This window comes from Schistocerca nitens, chromosome 2 (genome assembly GCF_023898315.1).
Source record: "Schistocerca nitens isolate TAMUIC-IGC-003100 chromosome 2, iqSchNite1.1, whole genome shotgun sequence".
NCBI classification, from domain to species: domain Eukaryota; kingdom Metazoa; phylum Arthropoda; class Insecta; order Orthoptera; family Acrididae; genus Schistocerca; species Schistocerca nitens.
Window position 1 is genome coordinate 187,292,839 of NC_064615.1, and position 24,362 is coordinate 187,317,200.

Sequence of the window (24,362 nt, forward strand, 5' to 3'; positions counted from 1 at the left end):
GTGTCGTTAGCTCAGAGGTTCCCTTGTGCGTTGCAGTGCTTGTACTATAAGACATAGCAGTTCGAATCATGGTAGAAGCCGCTGACTACAACCTTTTATTTTCCATTTTAATTAATGGAGTTGCAAACTGCTAGTAAAAATTTCTTATGCGAAATCTGAAGAATGCCTTTAAACATCAATCTTCGTCCGATTTCGACTTAGTAAATTAAGTTAATATCATGGATTTCTGCTTTGCAAATTCCAAGGTGCTTCACTGTAAAATAGACCCTGAAAAGATTCAAACCGACTGTCAACGATATAAATTTGAGCTTTGTTCGTCATATAGGTCTAACATGTCAGAAGGTTGTTTATGAAGTGCACATGTTCATTAATATAGTTCCCTTCTCCTAAATTTTAGCAATAGCATTTAACTGTAGACGTTTTCTAACACCGGCGTTAGCAATTCCTTTCCGTTCTCTGAAACCTTCAAAACGACAAATTTTTCTGGTTTAAATCTGATGACCTTAACTATCACTTCCGATCATCAATAAATACTTCATGAACCCATACATGGAACTCCAAATGTGCAGTGTTCCTGCACTGCTACAGACCATGCATTGCAAGGTAGTCACACAGTTTATCGCATAGACTTACCATAAGGAATGAAACAAGAACTGTAATACACTTTACACCACAGACGCTCACTCTGGCTTGACGAAAACATCCAAACATTGACCAAAAGTTGCACAAATAATTGAGTTTGAAAGGAAAAGAAACGAGGTATGAAGCATTTATAAATTCATCGAATGTAGTGAGGTGGTTTAATTTCGTCCCAGTCTATAAAATTAATTTCGGGCCATACTCAGCTCTTGCCGATTAATGTAATATAATACCCGCCTACTAATCAGGGCGTCTGTCTCCGTTGCTTTTGAGCGTGAATGGAAATTGTAGAAATTTTCTGTGGAGCAACATTTAATAATAAAGCGTTTTAAATCATCAAAAGCGATGAGCGGTAGCAGGCGCTTTCGATAAAGAACGGGGGAGTGCAGCGCCGCTGCTGTCGCCACGGCCGCTGCCAGTAGCCAGCAAATGGATCCCGGAGCTTTGCCGCATACGGCGTCCGGAGGAGGACAGTCTGCAGGAAATCTGCCGCAAAATCGTTACTGGATAAAATTTTGATATCGGTGTGTCACAAAGTGAAATAGATTGAATCTGCGCTACCATTACATTCACGTCTTCAGCATTCAGACAGAAGAGGCTATAAAAGTATTTTATGCCAGCTGCTCTCGATCCACTGACATTATGAACAGAAACAACGCACGCTACCGCTAGACCACAGGCGTAATCAGCCTAGAGTTTCTCTATCATGGGACAAGTTTTCCTCCAGGAAGTGCCGCAGTCTACAGTGTTGCCAGATTGTGCAGTAACCGGACTTAGAGAATTAGCGAGTTGGCCAGTTTTTTTGTCCCATGTCGCGATCGGCGCGGACTTAGCCTCTGAAGCGGCCGGCCGCCGGTCAAGTTTTATGTCAAAGAGTGTACATTTTTGTTGACTCGGCAACAATTGATTAGGTATAGGTATTTCTACTGTCTTTCAATTCATGTTGCATATATCATGGAAGAGGAAAAATTTTCCACAAAACAACAAGACGATCATTAATTTTAATCATTGTCTCCCTTTTTACAAAAATTGAACCAATTCACACAAGTTTGAAAAATAGAAATGACACAAGTAAAAAATACCGAAAAAACATGTTTTCTACAGGTAAAAGCCGAATGTAGCCAGATTATTGAAAGCTAGTTGTCAATTTTATCGTAATAATGCATTTCTATTTATTTGAATTACTTTAAACGGCTTCCGCGCATTCCCTTCATCCAGGAGCAAATTTTAATTGCAACATTTAGCTCGACCATTGTATCTCGACAACGAATTAATATTACTGGATAAAAATTTCGTTTTGACTTATCCATTTAGCTACCATTGTTCAAATTTTGAACCGATTCGTTCAAGTTTAAATTATAGAAGTGGTGCCCTTCAAAAATCTCCCAGAAAACGCGTTTCCTGTGTGTTTTTAGACATAAAATCCGAATGGTGCACTCACAAATGGTGCCATTAGCTGAGACTTAATTGTACCCCAACTAAAATCTTATGAAAAAGGAATTAATCGATCCGCACAATCTGTCTGGACGCCAGCTCTGGTTCGTCGTGCAAACCTTGTTTCATATACTGTAACATAGATACGCGAAGACAGATATTCGAATGGCTGTACAAATGGGTGCTGGCCCGGGCTGAACCAAAAACTTTTTACTCCTTGTTCGTAGCTGAAATATGAACTGAACACCAAGATCCTCTCAAACAGTGATTCTGCACATGGCCTTTCAGACATCTGTAACATTTGTTACAGCGTTTATACCCCATAAAGCTACCAAGTTGTGAGGTTGTTGATTTCTACATTCAGCCACTATTGCAAATGTCCCAGACATTTTCTATGGTATTAATATCAGATGATTTTGCTGGCCAGTCCAGATGCGATAATGTGCCAGTGTTTGTCAAGCCAGGAATATCCAGTGGTTGGACAGAAACACTGCGAGAACTGCGTATAGTGGGCGCTTCCATAACCAAGACAGCCATGTCTCTGGCAGTTCAAGAGGCACCGTTTATTTTTGCTTGCATACAACTAAATCGGAAAAATGTTTTCTGTTAAGTCACAACACGGACGAAAATGTGTGAAACAAATGCCCGTAACAGGAAAACATGATGCCACAGCTGTAAAACCTGGACTGTGGCACAGCGGGAGAAAGTTATTTGGTCGGATGAGACTCGCTCCACACTGTTCCCAATATCCGGCCGAGTTCACGTGCCAAGAGTGAAACTTGGTGGTGATTTGGCGACGATTTGGTCAGCCATATCATGGTATTCCATGGGCCTCTTGGATACTCTGCAAGGCCGAATTATACGGATGGATGTAGAAATTAGTAAGCTAACATACTTTGCATACTTCCACTCTCTGATGTCATACGGAATAATATTCTGGGCAACTCGACACTTAGGCAAAAGGTATTCACTGCTCAAAAGTAAGTACACTACTGGCCATTAAATTGCTACACCAAGAAGAGATGCAGATGATAAATGGGTATTAATTGGACAAATATATTATACTAGAACCGACATGTGATTACATTTTCACGCAATTTGGGTGCATAGATCCTGAGAAATCAGTACCCAGAACAACCGCCTCTGACCGTAATAACGGCCTTGATACGCCTGGGCATTGAGTCAAACAGAGCTTGGATGGTGTGTACAGGTACAGCTGCCCATGCAACTTCAACACGATACTACAGTTCATCATGACTAGAGACTGGCGTATTGTGACGAGCCAGTTGCTCGGCCACCATTGACAAGACGTTTTCAATTGGTGAGAGATCTGGAGAATGTGCTGGGGCTAGGGCAGCAATCAACATTTTCTGTATCCAGAAAGGCCCGTGCAGGACCTGCAACATGCGATCGTGCATTATCCTGATGAAATGTAGGGTTTCGCAGGGATCGAATGAAGGGTAGAGCCACGGGTCGTAACACATCTGAAATGAAACTTCCACTGTTCAAAATACTGTCAAAGCGAACAAGAGGTGACCAAGACGTGTAACCAATGGCACCACATACCATCACGCTGGGTGATACGCCAGTATGGCGATGGTGTAGTTAGAATAATGTGTCGTGTTCATAGTCGCACATCTTGTAAGCATCTGTTTAAAAGGTTAGGAATTCTTACAACTGCTTCACAGTACATTTACTCAGTAATGAAATTTTTTCTCAACCGCGACATTCATGATTACAATACCAGAAAAAAGAAAGACCTACACTATCCTTTACTTAACCTATCTTTGGCACAGAAAGGGGTAAAATATGCTGCTATAAAACTTTTTGATAAATTACCAGATGAAATAAAATGTCTGACAGACAGCAGTAATAGTTTCAAAAACAAATTGAAATCATACCTCCTTGACAACTCCTTCTATATCATAGATGAATTCTTGAATATGAGTAAATAAATCTGGAGATGTAATATATGCATTTTATGCCATTTAAGGGAATGGGATAGATAATAGAAATATTTAGGTATAGGACTACAATGTAAAAAAAAAAAATTCTTTGAGAGCCGCAAGATCACCAATGGTATCTGTTCTTTTGGATATGTCTGAAAGAACCGATACCATCTTCATATTCATATTCATAACATTACAGATGGCGTGACAATGGATATCTCACAACATACACCTGATGACCTTGACAAAGCTGTCAGCTGTCTACACCGCTACCTCATTTGCATAGGTCAGGCAAAGAAGTCACCATGGAAGAAGGAACTGGCCATCATCAAACAACTGATTTTCAGATGTCTACCCTAGACAGTCTGATGCAAAGAAACACTAATTTCCTCCAGAAGGAAGGCTATGATGGAGTGAATATCCAGCTGCACCAGAAGACAAAGCAGTGGAAGCTAACTTTTTTCGGTCTCACAGTAGATGATTGAAAGAAGAGCCTTCAAGATCTGCTCAGCCTGTCTGACATTTTAAGAGTGCAAGTCAAAATAGAGAAATTCCCCAGTAACCTCAGAAGGAGACCACAGAGCTACTAGAGTCAGAAAAGAAGTCACTGCCATGAAAGCACTGTCAATATGACGTGCTGAAGTGCATCAAAGCTGAGTGTGTCCCAACAGAACAGTCAAACAAAATGCAACAATTTTGGAGCTCAACATGTGGCAGCCTGGCAGGACTAAGCAAAGCTCTAGTTGTGCAAGTAGTAGTTCTGAAACAGAAGGCACCTAAATGAAGACAGTGAAGTATAAGAAGAAGAGCTTGACAAAATATTACTTACTCCCACACACACTTTGTGAAATGACCACAATGAGAAAATCAGAGAAATTATAGCTCATTCAGAATTATACCAACAACTGTTTTTTCCCACACAGCATTTGCAAAAGGAACAAGGAAGGGGCAAATGATAGTGGTACCACAAGGACTCTCCAGAACTTGCAGATTATAGATGTAGATGTAGCCTAGCCTGTCAGACCTTGAACAGTTTTGTAAGACACATGAATAATGCTAAACTTCTGCAGAGCTATGTTCACTGTAGTCTCAGGCCACACCTGAATGCTTCTAGATCTCAGAATCTAGAATAAGTGTGACAGTTTGCATATTGATCACATACCAGTTATGCACCCAAGTCTCTGATCAACATTGTCATTTAATAGTCAGTAAAATCCAATGTTTGCTATATAAATAAATTTGGTACATAGCTATAGTATGTATGTTATTTCTTTTACATTAGGGATCTGCAACTTTTTGTGCCTGTTAAATTTAGTTCCATGGCATTTTCTTGACATTTTTAAGTTGCATCCATCAAAATGTTTGTCTTAATGGAGCAGCGTAATAACTGCTACTGTGTATAGTCAACACCACTAATACAAACTTTAAGCCACAAAGACAATATCAATTGGATTTATGTGATTAACCAACAGCGAAAATATTACAGATGTTTTCAGACCTGCTGTTCAATTCTGGAATAGATAAAACTGTGAGGATGGTGTCCCAGAAGTCTGCAGAACCTGTGTTCTACTACCAATTCTCCTTCAGCAACATTCTCAACACAGTGAGGGGGTTTTCAGGTAAGAATATCACTTAGTGTATTGAGTTTCATTCAATTCCAAAGAGGAATAGTGAATGTACTGAACAGATTCTCCATTTCCAGAATACATTTCATGATAAATACTTTTATGAACATGCAAAGGAATGGAGGGAATGAAATATATTTGGCTTTGAAAGATGCACAGAACAGAAGAGCTTACTTGTTTACTGTAAAGTGGGGAGAATTGGAACAGTTTTCAACTTCAGAAGAAAAATTGATTATTTTAAAAATAAATATGAAAATCAAAATTATACTGGATTATAGGTCTTGCACCTAAAATTATAATTGAATTTGGAACTTAGCCAGTGCTTTTATAGCTCAAAAAAATAAAAACTTGGTGTTTCTATTCACCCTGCAGAGAATGTTGGATAGAAACAACAGACTTAATCTTTTTATTTTTTCTATTTATTGGTATTTAGAATGAATTGGGATATGTCAAAGTCTGTTTTTGATCATGGAGCATAAGGAAAAAAAATTATCTTGTTCAAAAAGTTTTATTCAGTAGACAAACTAAAAACATTGCATTAACTGTGTTTCCTTATTCTGTTACGGCTGTTATATCTCTAATTATTTTATTGTAATGTTAAATCAGTTAACTTGACTTGTTTGTTAATGCACTGTCACTGACATCATGTTTGAAAATGATATCTTTGGATTAGCAAGGCACACTCCCAGAAGTAATGAAGACCTTTAGAACTACATATCCTTGACTAAAACATGACTCCTCACCTGTTATAGTAAACATGTTCACTCAACCTTGTTTTGTGTTTTCAAAAAACATCAACATAACCTTTGCCTTCTAATTACATGCATGCAATCTAAATAACTGTTCGCTTCCCATGTGCTTTAATGACAGTATAATCTCCTGGGTTGAGAATAGTACCAGGTGGTTCTTCATTTTCATCAAATTCTTGGTCTTCTTCTGAAGAAATACTGATGATTACAATTTTATTCAGCCCACATGTTCTGGAAACACATCCCTACATTTTCCATTGGCCAAAACACAAGCCAGACTAAAGTATACTTTAAAACTGAACTTTTGGCTATTGAAATGGAGTTGCAAATTTGCACAACATGCACTTAAATTACAAAAAGACAATTTAGATTGATACTTACAAATAAAGTTCAAAGTAAGCAAATTCCGCACAACATCCGATCTTTGACATAGGGTGAACAAAACATCAGCTGACAGTGTCACCAACTTAGAAATTCGCAATTTCCCTGTTAGACTGGTTCACCACCAATGCAAACAAACAAATATGTTAATGATATTCTGATTGTCTTCTGGCAAGACAACTTTTTTAGAAGTTTCATCTCTGTTCACCTCATATTGCAAAATAGAAAGGAAGAATACGTATAAATATTTTGCTACAAAGAAATAAGTACAAATATTACAATATAGAAAGGAAAAATAAAAGAAATAAGTATAACTAACAATAAAAAATAAACTGACAAAATGCCTGTATGTTCATATAGAGAAGTGACATAATTTTACTTTTTTAAAACCACATGGCTAATATTTGAAAACTGTTGCAGCCTGAAGTTAGCACAAATGAATGCACTTTCTTGTGCGAAAAGTAACATGTCAGGAAAAAACTGAAACAGACAGAATGTTGAAGAAGAGTCAGAATCTAATAACAATTGGCAAAACACAAGAAGCCGGAATAAAAAGGCTGAAGCGTCTGAAAGAATTCTACAACAATGACAATGTTTGCTGATGACATAAGCATTCTAATCAAGGGCCCAATCTCAACCCTAGAAAACAGCTGAGGTGATAACTGAACAGGTCTATAAGTGGTCACAGCTAAAATTTTAAGTCTTAATCTCATAAAGACTCATAATACACAGTTGCAAACACGCAATAATGTCTTTTAGTACCAAAAGTAGATATAAATGGCTGTATACTAAATGAAGCACAGTGTGTAAAATTCCTTGAGTTCCAGCTGGATAACAAGTTAAAATGGAGTAAACACATGGCCAAACTAACCGAGAAGCTCAGTTTAGAGTGCTATGCCTCTCAGTTTGTTGATGTGAAGACAGGTGTGTTTGTTTATTTTGCGTATTTTTCACTCCATGTTGTCTTATGAAATTGTCTTCTGAGCAGTGCACCTAAAATAAATGGAGTGTTTGTGCAGTAGAAACAATCAGTAAAACTGTGCAAAGTTCATAATCCTGCATTTTGCATATTCAAGAATCTTGGAACTTTCACACACACTTCCCAAAATATTTACTCCTTAATGGTTTTAACTGCTAAGTACAAAAATCTTTTTCAACTAAATTGTGACACACACAGTCGCAGCACAAGACACAAAAACTGTTTTCGATTAGACTTTGTCTCTGTCCAGGGCTCAGAATAGATTTATGTTCTCTGTGGTAAGTTATTGGTATTCAATAAGCTCCTGCCTAACATAAAGAAAGAAATTGGGTATCTCTACAAAAAAAAAAAAAAAAAAAAAAAAAAATCTCATTAGACACTTTTTCTACAAATTCCCTGAACATCTAGGTCCAAGGACTGAAAGGTTGTTTAAGATACGTGGTAAGTAGCAATGTTTGTTGTAAAGCTGTAATAATGTACTGTAAATAGGACTCAATATTTACAGATGGTAAAAAATATTTTCTTTGAAATAAACCATCGTAATCAAGTAAATATTGAATTGCTACAGGCTGATAAACAGCAGCAGTGTAGTAAAACTAAGGAGGCAGCATCTTTGCTCAAAGTAGCAGCTTCCTCACTAATTTACTCGAGTAGATCTAGAAAAAGCTAGGATAGAGTAATTTTTGCAACAAGTGAATTATTTTCATTCAAGAAACCCATGTAGCTTGTGGTCAAGGAGAGGACATCACATAGATGAGACTGTAGGCACAATCTCAATAAATACACAATGTGGCCCAAAATATCTTCAATGATTTCAGCATGTGTAACCTAGGATATTTTAACTACAGGCATAATATTTCAACACTATTTCATTTTCTTTTGGACTAAACCAACAGAACTTTTGACTAACTACCACAGTGACATATTATAAAGAAAATGTATTCCTCTGAGGTACCTAACTAGGATTGTGGCTGGACTGAGAATTTTCTGACAGCTATCACACAACATGTGAGAGAGTCATCTACAGAAACTGAATCATGGAGTAGTGTGCCTCAGGGGAGTGTAACAGCACCACTACTATTACTGCTATATGTTGATGTAATAGCAGACATTGTCAACTACAGTCTCTGACCTTTCTTTCACAAATCATGCAGCTAATTATGAGAAAATCCAATCTGGTACATATCAACAAAATACCTGCCTGATGCTACAGAGGCAACCAGCTCTTAAAAGAAATGCAAAGTTGTGTACATCATAAAATGTAAAATTATTGTATCCTTTAATGCAGTATTAATGAGGAGCAACTAGAATATCTGGTAGAAATAAAGTGTAGAAATATGAAACAGAATAGCTTCATAGACTGGGATGCAGGTTAAGCAGATGACAGGTTCAGTTCATTGGTAGGACACTGGGAAACTGCAGACAGTATACCAAAGAGATTACTTCCAAAACAATGGTACTGACTATACTTCAGTACTTATAAAATGCATGTGATCCATATTAAGTTGAACTAACAGAATACACAGAGAGCATACAAAGAAGGGTAGTGTGAATGGTCACACTTGTCTGACTGGGAGACTGTAACAGAAATGCAGAAAAATTTCAGTCAACAGACACATGAAAAAAAGCCACCATAAACCTCATGAGAAGCAACTTTGAAACTCCAAGAATCAGATTTAATGAAAGGAAATAAGAATTTATTCAGCCTGCTACATATCTGCCTCATTGATATTATTGTTGTTAAGGCCTTCAATCCAAAGGCTGGTCTGATACAGCTCTCCATGCTAATCCATCCCATGCAAGTGTCTTAATCTCTGAATAACTATTGCAACCTACAGCCATTTTAACGGTTATTGTGTTTGCTGTATCCTGATATTAGTGTAAGTGAGTGTAACTGTGAGTGCACTGAGTTTAGTGTTGTTACGTTTGTGTACTTAAATCAACTGCCAACTGTATCAGTATGGGCCAGCCACTAGAGGCTGCCTGTATGGAGCATGCAAACGGCACAGTCTCTGCTGCAGTGTCTACCAGCAACTCGCACCTATATACACATGTAGCAGTATTGACTGAAGCTCCCTATGTTCTTTTAGTTTGTACCACTCATATTAGTTGTTCTGTGTATCGCTGATGTTGCACCCTCGGTATGTTTCTTTTGTCTTGTTATGTGTGGAGTCATGAGAGGCTTATTTCTTTTATTGTTTACAGATTTGTAAATAAAGCCATATCTGTGTTACATGGACTGGTTTCTTGTATTCCTTGGTTTGTGCCTGAATCTCCCTCTACAAGTTTTAACTGCCCATGCTTCCCTTTATTCACAGAGTGACGATTCCTTGATCTGAAGTGTCCTGCCAACTGATCCCTTATTTTAGTCAAGTAGTGCCATAAATTTCATTTTTACTCAGTTTAATTCAGGACCTCCTTAGTAGTTATTCAATCTACCCACCTAATCTTTAGCATTCTTCTGCAGAACAACATTTCAAAATCTTCTTTCTTGTCTGAACTGCTTATCATCCATGTTTTGCTTCTGCACAAGGCTACACTCCAGAAAAGATTTCATGACACTTAAAATTTATGTCAGATGTTAATGAAATTTTCTTTTTCAGAGATGTTTTTCTTTCTGCTGTTACATCCTCTCTACTTTGGTCATCATCAGTTATTTTGCTCACCAAATAGCAAAACTCATGTACTACTTTTAGTGTTTCATTTCAAAATGTAATTCTCTCGGCATCACCTGACTTAATCTGTTTATATTCCATTACCATTGTTTTATTTTTGTTGATCTTCATCTCATAATGTTTTTTCAAGATACAAGATACTATCCATTCCACTCAAGTGCTCTTCCTAGTTGTTTGCAGTCTTGGGCAGGACTGCAATGTCACTGGCAAATGGCAAAGTTTATATTTCTTCTCCCTAAACTTTACTTTTTCTGAATTCCTCCTGATTTCCTTGACAGCTTTCTCACTCTACAAATTGAATAACATCAGTAGGGTGACAAACTGTCCTGTATTTCATACGATCTCTCTTATTATAGCAATATTTTTTTGAGGTTTCTGGCTCCCTTATTGACCGCCTTTTTCTCCCATATATGTCATCAGTGATAACTGTTGAAAATATTAATTCTGCAAAGTGCTATCGGTAGCTCAAGTTCCACACTCAATAGATCTTCAGAAGTTTTCACATAAGAATCAATACTACTGCAGACTATTTGCACTTCTATACAAAGAAGACTATTTGGCTCAAAGGAATGAGAGGAGTAGTGAAAGAATGACAGGGCCTAAGTGTCTAGAGGAGTCATGATAGGGGGAATATTTACTTATTTCTCAGTCGGTATTGGCAAACCACATATGTAGTCACCTCGTACCAATTAGCTGTGGTACAACTAACACATAGAAGTAACAAGGATATCTGAAAGAAGATCATAGAGACATTCCTATTTAAAAGGCTCATTATGTTATTTATTTCTAAAGTGACTCACACAATGCAACAACATTTTTCAACACTTCAAAAGAGCTTTTTCCCTTATGAACAATAAATGGACTGATCAGAGAAACAGCAGCAGCTTAGAATTGATTAATTGATTGAAAACAGCTTTTATTATAATTCCAAGAGTTCTTTTAACTTTGCACAAGAAGATAAAAATTGCAGGCTTCTGCACCTTCTTTAAATAAGTAATACATATCTGCAAATTTGTTACATGTTATTGGTATTATATTTGTGTATTATATGCAGTGAACATATAAATTGTTTTATTTAGATTAGATCAGATTCATTTTTAATTCTGTAGAACCATAAATGAGGTGTATTTGTAGGTATGTAACATGTCAGAAAACTTAACAAACACACTTAGAACACTCGCATATAATGATCATTTTTAAATTTACACCACAAATGGGTCTTATTAAATGCTTTTGCACCCCCAAAACTCTCTCTTAGTTTGTGGAGTCACCCCAAAATATGACATCGTATGAAGTAATAGAGTAAAAGTAAGCAACATATGCTAGTTTTTTTATATATCTCCACAGACAACTGTTCCAAGAAAATGAGATGTAAATGTGCAGTTAAAATTTATTGCAGCCAAATCTCCCATAAACCTCCCTTAAAATTATGGTCAAATTTTGGTCGTCTCCTTTAAAACCATTATCAAACATTACTTGCCCTAAGCATCAAGGATTGGCTTCAGCCCTCTATCACTACCTACTCAATTACTGATTGTCTTTCACGTTCTTCGATCCTTATTACTGCAGTCTGGTTTCTGTGCAAGTGATAAAGAACATTTTGCTTCCTGTACTTTATTCCTGCTACATTGAGAATTTCAAAGAGTATAGTTCAGTCAACATTGTCAAATGCTTTCTCTAAAGTTACAGATGCTATAAGCATAGGTTTGTCTTTCCATAACCTATTTTCTAGGATACATCATACGGTCAATATTGCCTCATGTGTTCTTACATTAATCCAGAACACAAACTGATCTAGTACCAGATTTCACATTCGTCTATAAATGCTTTGTGTCATTGTCTTGTAACCATGATATATTAAACTGATGATTCAGAGTATTCACACCTGGCAGCACCTCCTTACTTTGGAATTGGAATTACTACATTGTTCTTGATGCCTAGAGGTATTTGGTCTGTCTGATTCTGCTTCTACAGCAGGTGGAATGGTTTCATCATTGCTGGCTCTCCCAAGAACCTAAATCTGATGGAACGTCATCTGCTCCACTTAGGTTTGTCAAATTCTTCTCACTGTATACCTCCCATCTCATCTTCATCTACTTCCTCTTCCTCCTCCATAATATAATATAATATAATATAATATAATAAACAGCTCACAGAAAGGGCTATCTTAGGATAGGTCACAAACTTTTTCAAGCCTAGTGCAGATCTGGGTCAGGTAACAGAGGATGTAGGTGCTCTATGCAAGGATTTCACAAAGGAGGATGCCGTGGTTATAGTGGGTGGTCCGGGAAATAGCATTGGCAGAGACTCTGAATATTCCATAGAGAGTGACCTGGTGAAGATAGCATCAGCAACTAAGCATACGAGTGTGGGATTTGTGTCTGTGTTGAGACGCCATGATCGGCCTCATTTGAACTCTTCCGTAGGGAGGGTGAACTTGGAGTTGGAGTGGCTGCTTAGGACGGATATAGGATCCCATATTGGTTTGATTCCTGTAGATGCTATCGATAGGTGGGACTACACTAGGCATGGCCTTCACCTCAATAGAAAAGGGAAGGGAAAACTGTCTGGGTTGATTGCAGAAAACTTAAGGGGGGATACTGGCACAAGTGGTAAAATACCAGTGGTCACAGGTGTCAGAGGGACGCCTTTTTTAGGACAGGGAAGGGGGAAAGAAAACGAGTTTTAAGAGAGATTGTCAGACACACTCAGTTTGGGAAAACAGATGAACAGGAGGCAGATTTTATCATACAGCCTCCATTTAAACAGTGTTTAACAGAAAGTAATCAGAAACTGCCAGTTCATCTTCACCAAAGCAGTTACAATCCCATTAGTATGCAGTATCAGTTATCTTTATTACACCAGAACATTCTGGGACTTAGAAATAAAGTTGATGAACTACTCATTTGTATCGATGAAATGAATTCATCTAACCAAATTGACATAATCTGCCTCTCTGAACATCAAGTGACCACTGATATAGATATGTTAGACATTTCAGGATTTAAGCTAGCTTCCTACTTCTGCAGAGTAGATATGGATGGAGGAGGAGTTGCCACATTTATCAAAAACTGCCATAAATTCAAGAACATTGACATTAATAAATTCTGTTTAGAGCAGCATCTAGAAGCATGTGCAACAGAAGTAGAGTTCCATAACAGATCCTATATAATAATAACTATTTACCGAGCACCTGCAGGAAATTATAATCTATTCTTAGATCATCTAGAAGCTCTTTTGGGTTATTTAACAGGAAGAAACAAAGAAATTTTGATTGCTGTTGACTTTAATACAGATTTTCTAATGCAATCTTCCAATAAACATTCACTGCAGTTAGTAATGTTGTCTTTCAATCTAACTCACACTGTAAACTTTCCAACTAGGATCACTAAATCCTCAAGGACAGCCATTGATAACATTTTTATAGACAAATCAAAGGAAAAAAATCATATCATAAAACCTGTTATAAATGGACTATCAGATCATGACATGCAGCTCCTTGTTTTAGATGTAAATTCTAAGCAGATTACCAAGACCGCTAAATCTGAGTACAGGAGAGTAGTCAATCAACCAAAAATTGAGTGTTTTAGAAAACTGCTCAAAGATATGAACTGGAAAGATGTTTATAGTGCTCATGACATGAATGAAAAATATAACACATTCATGAACAATGTCAGTACCATATTTGAAAACTGTTTTCCTCTAAAAGTTATTCAAATTAAACAGAAGTCTATAATAAAATCATGGATTACACAAGGAATAAAGATTTCCTGTAAGACAAAAAGGAAAATGTATCTGTCGACCAAGAATAGCTCCAATGCTGATGATTTAGCTAAATACAAGGACTACTGTAAAACATTAAAAAAAGTAATTCAGACGTCTAAACAAATGCACTATGAGAAGAAGATAGCAATGTCAGGGAACAAAATAAAAACAATATGGGATATAGTGAAAGAGCAGACTGGCAGAACCAGAAAGGAATAGGAGCAAATAGCACTAAGGGTAGATGACACATTAGTAACTGATGGGCATAGTGTGGCAAATCTATTTAACAAGTACTTTATATCTGTTACTGATAGAATGGGACTTTCAGGATCAGTAAATAATGCCCTTGAATATCTGAAACTAGCCTTCACAGATAGCTTCAAGGACATGAATATATCACTCATTTCACCAAAAGAAATAACATCCATAATAAAATCTTTACAAACAAAGCATTCTAGTGGGTACAATGAAATATCAACAAAGTTAATTAAGGCATGTTCTTGTGAGTTTAGTACAATTCTGAGTTACTTGTGTAACCAGTCAATTATAACTGGGACATTTCCTGACTGGCTAAAATATGCAGATGTTAAGCCTCTATTCAAGAAAGGGGATAAAGAGATACCATCAAACTACAGACCGATTTCACTTTTGCCAGCATTCTCAAAAATTTTAGAAAAAGTAATGTACATGCAGCTGCTCAACCATCTGACCACAAATAACATATTATCAAGAACACAGTTTGGATTTCTGAAGGGTTCTGATATCGAGAAGGCTATTTACACCTACAGTGAAAATGTACTTAATTCATTAAATAACAAATTACAAGCAGCAGGTATTTTCTGTGATTTGTCAAAGGTATTTGATTGTGTGAACCACAACATCCTTTTAAGTAAATTAGAATTCTATGGTGTCACGGGCAGTGCTGCAAAATGGTTCAAGTCATACCTCGCTAACAGGAAACAAAGGGTGTCAGTGCAAGGGACTAGTGAATTAAGTCATCAGTCATCATCAGAATGGGAAGAAATTACATGTGGTGTCCCACACGGATCCATCTTAGGGCCATTGCTTTTTCTTGTGTACATTAATGATCTCTCATCAGTTACACTGCCAGAAGCAGAGTTTGTTTTGTTTGCAGATGACACAAGTATTGCAATAAATAGTATGTCAAGTGTAGTTCTAGAAAGATCTGCTAATGATATTTTCATGGATATTAATAAATGGTTTAAAGCCAACTCACTGACATTAAACTTTGAAAAGACTCACTATATGCAATTCAGAACCTGTAAGAGGTTTCCACCCAGCATATGCATAAAATACGAAGAAGAGCAGATAGAAGAGGTTGACAGTCTTAAATTCCTGGGATTACAACTTGATAATAAATTCAGTTGGGAAGAGCACACCACAGAACTGCAGAAACACCTTAACAAATGTGTATTTGCAATTCGAGTGTTAGCAGACATAGGCGACATAAAAATGAAAAACCTTGCATACTTTGCCTACTTTCATTCCATAATGTCATATGGTATAATATTTTGGGGTAACTCTTCAAACCAAACAAAAGTTTTCAGAGTCCAAAAGCATGTAATACGTATTATTTGTGGAGTAAATTCACGGACGTCCTGTAGGAACCTCTTCAAAGAACTGGGTATACTAACTACTGCCTCTCAGTATATTTACTCATTAATGAAATTTGTCCTAACTAATATATCTCTTTTTCCAACAAACAGCTCAGTTCATACATACAATACCAGGAGCAAAAATGATCTGCACAAGGACTTAAAAGCACTTACTTTAGTTCAAAAAGGGGTCCACTACTCAGGAACACTCATCTTCAATAATTTGCCAGTAAACATAAAAAATTTAGTTACAAATAAAGATCAGTTCAAAAGGAGCCTGAAAGACTTACTAGTGGCCAACTCCTTCTACTCCATTGACGAATTTTTTAATAGAAACAAATGATGTATTGTATATATTCATACTATTAGTATTGTTATTTGAGATTTAAAAAAAATTGACATGTTCCACATCCACAAGGATCTCCTCAGCACGGATCTATGGAACGAAAACTAATCTAATCTAATCTAATCTAAAGGAGCAAATTCCTTACAGATGTCGATAGGGATTGATCAGGCTCTGAACTCTTGGTAAATTTCATTGTTTTTATAAACAGTTTAGGTAAATACATCTGCCTCCAGTGGAATCCGTTTTATGGAATACCTAACCTTGTAGAGCTCTTCAAACATATCTCTTTCTAGCTCAGCTTTGTCCTCTACATATATACTAAATGACTTATTTTGAAGATAATGGCAAATGGTATTACTTCTTGTACCATGTACACTCTAAGAAAAAAAACGCACCAAGAAGAAATGTACATGTACATACAAACAAATGATTACAAACTCAGAAAAATTGGATGATTATTCAAGAGAAAGAGCTTCAAAAACTAAGCAAGTCAGTAACATGCTGGTCCACCTCTGACCCCTTCACAAGCAGTTATTCAGCTTCGCATAGATTGACAGAGGTGTCCGATGTCCTCCTGAGTGATATTGTGCAAAATTCTGTACAACTGGCACATTATACCATCAAAATCTTGAGCTGGTGGAGGGCTCTGCCCATAATGCTCCAAATGGTCTCAACTGGGAAGAGACCCAGTGACCTTGCTGGCCAAGTTCGAGGGTTAGGCAAGCTCGAAGACAAGCAGCAGAAACTCTTGCTGCATGCAAGCAGACATTATCTTGCTAACATGTAAGCCCAGGATGGCTTGGAATGAAGGACAACAAAATACAAATACAAACGTATAACTGTGCTGTAAGGGAGCCACAGTTGACAACTAAAGGGACCCTGGTATGAAAAGAAATGGTACCCCCGACCATCACTCCTGGTTGTCCAGTTGCTTGTTGGGTGACAGTCAGGTTGGCTTTCCATTGCTGTCTGTAGTGTCTCCAAACATGTCTTCATTTGTCATCAAGGCTCAATTTGAAGTGGGACTCATCACTGAAGACAATTCTACTCCAGACAAAGAGATCCATTTCCGAGGACGTGTCTGTAGACACTCCAGGCAGTTGTGGGATACCAGCCCGACTGTCACCCACTACAAGGCTCAACAACCAGGAGTGCCATTTCTTTTCATAGCAGGACCCCCTTGGTTGTCATCTGCAGTACCCTTACAGCACAGGGGTATGTTGATGATATTCTACACATCATTTTGTTGCCCTTCATGGCAAGCCTTCATTGGCTTACAATTCAGTAAGATATTGGCTGCCCACACAGAGCAAGAGTTTTGACTGCTTGTCTTCATCCTTGCCAAACACTATCTTGGCCAGCAGGGTCACTGGATCTCTCTCCGGCTGAGAATTTTTGGAACATTATGGGCAGGGCAATCCAACAAGCTTGGGATTTTAATAACCTAATGCACCAATTGGACACAATTTGTCACTTTATCCCTCAGGAGGACATCCAACAACTCTAGTAATCAATGTGAAGCTGAACAGCTGCTTGCATAAGGGACAGAGGTGGACCAATATGTTACTGACTTCTTCAATTCATGAAGCTCATTCTCTTGACTAAATCACCCAATTTTTCTGAAGTTGTAATCATTTGTTTGTATGTACATATAAAACATGTATCAATTTCCATCCCATTCTGATAATTCCTTCATGGTGCATCATTGCTTTTGTCTTAAGAGTGTATTAAGGTTTCCTTCCATATGACTGCTGTCAGGAGTGTGGGAGGACTGACTGGGTACAGAGATGATCCACAAAATCACCAACCAATATCAATGACATCCATCTGTTGCAGAATCTTACAATATATTTGGAGCTCAAATGTAATGAGGTATCTCAAACAGAATGACATACTCAATGCCAACGGACAACAACAGTCATGTAAAATCCCATTCACTCTCTTTTCACATGATGTTTTGAAACCCATGGAATAGGGCAGTCAGGTAGATGCAATATTTCTTGACTTCCAAAAAGCATTTGACTCAATACCACGTCTGTGCTTACACACAAAACTTTTGTCATATTAGGTCTTCTTCTTCTTCTTCTTCTTCTTCTTCTTTTAGTGTTCAACCCTGAGGTTGGTTTGCAGCAGAGTGCCATTCCTCTCTTCTGTCTGCCTTCCTCTTCATTTCCACGTATGTGTTACATCCAACGTCCTTCATGATCTGTTGCATGTATGATATCCTTGGTCGCCCCAGCCGATTCCTTCCCTCAATAGCTAAAAATGGTTCAAATGGCTCTGAGCACTATGGGACTTAACATCTATGGTCATCAGTCCCCTAGAACTTAGAACTACTTAAACCTAACTAACCTAAGGACATCACACAACACCCAGTCATCACGAGGCAAAGAAAATCCCTTACCCCACCGGGAATCCTTCCCTCAATAGCTCCTTCTGCTATTGTTCCAATGATGTTGTTGTGTCATAGGATGTGCCCTACAAGTTTGTCTCTTCTTGTTTGGATGTGCCTCCGCAGAGATCTGGTTTCCTGTACTCTTCTAAGCACTTCTTAATTTGTTACTTTGTCTCTCCAGCTGATCTTCGTCATCCTTCTATAGCACCACATTTCCAGGGCCTCTAGCCATCTTCTCTCTTCTCTTCCAACTGTCCAAGTTTCACATCCGCATAGGGCCACACTCCAAATGAAACCTTTCATGATACGTTTCCTTATTGTCAGACTGATGTTGCTGGTGAGTAAGTTCCTTCGATTAAATGCAATTTTGGCCTTTTGTATTCTGGTCGCAATTTCTTTCCAGCTTCTACCATCTCTTGTGATTTTGCTTCCCAGGTAAGTAAATCCATCCATCACTTCCAGCTCCTCTCTTCCAATTCTCATTCTCAGAGGTTCATATTCTGCTCCTGTACTGCATACCATCACTTTAGTCTTTTTCTTGTTTATTCTCATTCCATAATGATTGCATAGATTTTTTTCCATTGTTCTGAGAACTTCCTCTAGATCATCTTTTGTCTCCATGACTATAGCAATATCATCTGCATAGCGTAGCATGTCTATCTTCTGCCCATTAATTTTGATCCTCACCTCAGTAATTTCTCGAACTTGGTCTATAGCTTCCTGGATGTAAGTATTGAATATAAGAGGAGAGAGAGCACATCCTTGTCTTACCCCTTTTCTAATATTTGCTTCTTGTTCCTGATGACAGTTCCTAATCACTGCCACCTCATTCTTATAGAAACTGAGTTTCACACACATGCCTTTGTACTTTATTCCACTTTCACTCAGCACTCTGAACATCTCTTGCCAGATAACATTATCAAATGCCTTTTGCATGTCTACAAAGGCAATATAAGTTGATTCATTTTTCTGTAATTGCTTTTTGATAACGAGTCTCAGTGCCAGAATCACCTCTCTTGTTCCCAATCCCCTTCTGAATCCAAACTAATCTTCACTCAGCATATCCTCCACCTTCTCTTCAATTCCCTTCAGAACTATTTTTATGAGAATTTTTGGTGCATGTGATATTAGGCTTAGAATTCAGTACTGTTTGCATTTTGTAGCTGCTGCCTTTTTTGGTATAGGAACAATGATACATTTCTCGAAGTCTGTCAGTATCTCTCCTGTGTTATAGATGGACCTAATAAGTTTGAGCTGCATCATTTTCATGCTGTCACCAGCATACTTTATTAGTTCTGCAGGGATTTCATCAATACCCATTGCTTTGTTGTCCCATAGTTCTTTTAGAGTTCTGTCAAATTATTCTTGCAGAATGTCATCTCCCTTGCATCTTCGTCTACTTGCTCTTCTCTTCCTATTACTTCCTCTGAAAGAGGTGTTCCGGCATACAACTGCTCTATGTATTCTTTCCATCTCTTCACCATGTCTTCACCAGACAGCATTTTCCCCTCTTTATTTTCTATTGTGCCTGAGAGTGTTGTTTTACATTTGTTAAAAAATTGATTTGCTATTCTGTAGGCTAAATCAGTTCTTCCATTTTGCATATTTTCTTCCACTTCTCTGCACATTTCTTCAAGAAAATTTTCTTTTGCTTTCCTAGCTTCTCTATTAACTAAATTCCTTAGTCTCCTGTATTCAGCTTTTCCTTGTTCATCAGTTGCATTTTCGTATAATCTCCTGTTTTCTATAAGCTCAATAATACCTGCTGTAATTCATTTCCTCTTGTTTTTAGGTTCAGTTCTTCGAACTATCTTTTCTGCTGCTTTGTACATACCAGATTTAATTTGATCCCAATCTTCATTTACTCCACCATGTTGAAAATTCTTAGCTAGGTTGTCGGTTTCATGAGCATAGCGCTTTGCCAGTCCCTCAGTTTCCAGTTTTTCTAGTTCCCATTTAAGTTTTACTGGATTCTTCTTGAATCTTTGAATCTCAGTGAACTTTTCATCAGGACCAGGTTATGATCACTGCCTATGCCTGCAGATGAATAGCTCCTGCAATCTTTTATCTGGTTCCTAAAACGTGCTTTCACTAGAATGTAATCAATCTGTTGTCTCCTTAGGTCTCCAGGGGCCTTCCATGTGTATCTTCTTCACTTGTGATGTTGGAAAAGTGTGTTTGCAACAACTAATTTCCTTGAGAAGAACACAATTAGTCGATCTCCTCTTTCATTTCTTCTTCCAAGTCCATATTTGCCAACAATTCCTTCCTCCAGTTCTTCACCCACAATCGCATTCCAGTCCATTTCTTCGTATATTTTGTCAATGACTGCATCTTCTTCTTTGGATGTTGGCATGTATATTTGTACTATCACAGTGTCCTTTGGTTTAGTTTCAAGTTTGACTAATATTATTCGAGAGCTATGTTGCACATGTCCCTTGACACGTGAGCCATAGTTTTTCCTCAAAATTGTTCCAACTCCTCCCACTCCTGATCTATCCTGGTCAGTTCTGGTGTGAATGACTCTGTGTTCTCCAGACCAGAAATCACCTGGTTGGGGCCATCTCATCTTCGATATGCCTTGGGTATCGATTTCCAGTTGTTCCATTTCAAGTTTTACATTTTCTAGCTTGCTACACTGAAGCAGTGTTCTCACATTCCAAGTGCCTATGTTAAAATTGGGATTCTCTTCCTTCATGTTGTCTGTATCTTTTGCAGTTCCCACCCGGAGATCCAATTGGGGGCTATTTTATCTCCGGAAAATTTTACTGAAGATACTGACATATTAGGTATAAAGTGTAATTCATGACTGAAATCAGGATTTCTTTGTAGTGAGGATGCAGCATGATGTCTTGAATGGAGACTCAACAAATGTGTTATTAATTTAATGGGTGTCTAGAGAAATGTATTGGAATCTTTGCTGTCTAGGTTGTATATTAATGATGTGGCAGGTAAGCACAATCTTTTTGTAGATGATGCAGTTATCTATAATGAAGTACTGACCAAAAAAAGCTAAGCAGATATTCTGTCAGATCATGACAACATTTCAGAAAGATGTAAACAATGGTTTGATTTAAAGGTTCTGAAACATAAAACTTCGCACTTCACAAAATGCAGGAATGTAGCACCCTATGACAACAATATCAATTGGTCATGAGTGAGATCAGTCACGCCATACAAATTCCTGGATGTAACAATTATGGGGATATGTTGTGGCTCAGTTGTATGCAAAGCAGGTGGGCAATCTTCAGTTCACTGATAGGATATTGTAAACATACTACAAGTGTTGAAAGGACAATGCTGGCAAAATATTGCACAGCCTATCCCGAAATATTGCTCAAGCGTGTGAGATCCATACCATTATACGAGGTGCAACAATAAAGTAATGAGACTGATTTTCTTTGCAAGACATGGCAACCCTGCAGGCTTGCATAGGCACAATATCTTTGACCTTGGCCTATAAGCTACTTCTAGTCCAAGCGGCACATCGATGCAACTGCTCAGTCGTGAGTTGTGCTGTAATAAGTTAACACGTGTTTGTGTCTCTCGTCACGGAAATGGAACCGCAACAGTATTCCATTTCTTTTTGCGATAAATTGGGTGAAAATGTGATGACAACTTACGGTAAGCTTCAGAAGGCTTTTAGAGAGGAGGTTATGTTAAGAGCTCAAGTTTTTCATTGGCATAAAATGTCTAGTGAAGGCAAAATGAATGTTGAAGATGAAGAGCGCAGTGGACGACCATCAACCTCGTGGATGGATGCCAACTTGGCCAGGGTGCATGAACTCATACCATCTGCTCGAAGATTATCCATGAAAATTGTTGCAGAAGAACTGAACATCAATCGAGAAATAGTTTGTTTAATAATAACTGAAGATCTTGGTATGAGAAAGATTTGTGCAAAAATGGTCCCCAAAAATCTCACACCACAACAGCGACAAACACGGAAAAATGTGGCAGCCAATCTGTTAGAGCAAATGGAAATCAATCCAGAATTGTTGAGCTGTGTTATCAGTGGTGATGAAAGTTGGTTTTTTCAGTATGATCCAGAGACAAAACGCCAAAGTTCGCAATGGTGTTGAAAGGGATCACCCAGACCAAGAAAGCTCACATGTCGAAGTCAAAAGTGAAATGCATGCTTGTGTGCTTCTTTGATTCCAAAGGAATTGTTCATAAAGAGTGGGTGCCTCCTGGACAAACAGTTAACCAATATTACTAGAAAGAAATTTTAGAAAGACTTCGTAAAAGAGTTCTTCATGTCCGTGCCAACATTGCTGATAATTGGATTCTGCATCATGATAATGCGCCATCCCATACTGCTTGCCAGTACAGCAATTTTTAACCTGAAAACAAATTTCAGTACAACCACAACCACTTTATTCACCAGATATCGCTCCGTGTGACTTTTTTCTTTTTCCAAGACTCAAAACGGCAGTCAAAGGACACCATTTTCAAACAACACAAGATGTCCAGAAAGCTGCGACAAGGGTCTTGGAGGATATTACAGAAGATGAGCTCCAGAAATGTTACAATCAATGGCAGAAGCACTGGAAAAAGTGTGTGCAATCAGAAGGGAACTACTTTGAAGGAGACAACACTAAACTTGACTAAAACAGAAAGCAACATTTTTTTTTCCCACATCAGTCCCATTACTTTATTGTCGCACCTTGTACATTCATTGAAATAGGACCAACTTTTTGAAAGTATCTGCTGTCTTTCAGATTTATTATGTTAAATGTGCCTGGTGTAGCCACAGATATTATTAAGTGATATAGTGACAGTTTCCTTTTAATGGAGTATACAGATTAAGTTTCTGTGATTGCTTCTTTTTTTTATGTATATCTCGACTCGTTCAACATCCCTGAACATTCTTCTTCTTGATAGGCTCTACAGAACAAAATTAGTGGGCAGAAAACTTACAGTGTCATCAATGACAGAACAATAGCCAAGAAGTGATCAGACACACTTAGCCTCTGTTATCAGTGGCCACTAAGACAAGATTGCGACTGAATTTATTGTGAGCAACAGTCTAGCTGGGATGGGTAGTGGGGGTAATGAAGAGAAGTGGTGTTGGGAGGGATAACAGGATAGTGGTGGAGGAAGTTGCTAGTATTGCCTGTGGGAGCGTGCAGGGACATAGTGGGGACAGGATGGGGCTGCTAGGTGCAGCATTGGGAGGCTGTGCTGGTGGGGGTGGGGGGGGGGACAGGGAACAGGGAAGAGGGGAACAGGGAAGAGGGGAACATGGAGGGGTGAAAAGGGAGAGGAGAGAAGTAGAGAAGGGAGAAGGGGAAAAGACTTCTGGGGTGTGTTTGTGGAATATGAGGCATGTGTAGTACTGGAGTGGTAGCAAGGGAGTGCATAGGCAGGTGGACGACAGGGAGAAATGAAGTTGGAAGGCAGGGGGATTACAGGAACAAAGGATATGTTGGAGTGAGAGTTCCCACCTGTGCTGCGCATAAAAGCTGATGTTGGTGGGAAGAATCCACATGGCATAGGCTGTGAAACAGTCATTGAAGGTGAAGCATGTCTTGTTGGGCAGCATGTTCAGTAGTTGGGTGGTGCAGCAGTCTTGTGGCCAGTCTGGCAGTTACCATTAATACACACAGACAGCCTGTCGGTTGCAATGACCATGTAGAATGTGGCAAAGTGGTTGCAGGTAAGTTTGTAGATCACATGGCTGGTTTCATAGGCAGCCCTGTTCATGACGGGGTAGGATCAGACTGTGACAGTACTCTGGTGTAGGTGGTAACATTGGGAAGGGGGGGGGATGGGTGGGACAGGTCTTTCACCTATGTCTGCAGAGTAC

At 38.3% G+C, this 24,362-nt stretch overlaps 1 protein-coding gene across 2 annotated transcripts in view; it reads left to right on the plus strand.

The window, feature by feature from the left end:
* LOC126235872 (esterase FE4-like) overlaps positions 1-24,362 on the plus strand; it is a 343,826-nt gene that overhangs the window by 294,077 nt on the left and 25,387 nt on the right. The window contains exon 9 of one of the 2 annotated variants that reach the window (XR_007544824.1): positions 5,519-5,641. Coding sequence is in view for 1 of the 2 variants with exons in the window: in XM_049944776.1 (XP_049800733.1) it covers positions 5,509-5,641 (133 nt within the window). In the remaining variant the exon portion in view is untranslated. Of the gene's footprint in view, positions 1-5,508; positions 5,642-24,362 lie in introns of both variants that reach the window. The other variant, XM_049944776.1, reaches the window with a different exon arrangement.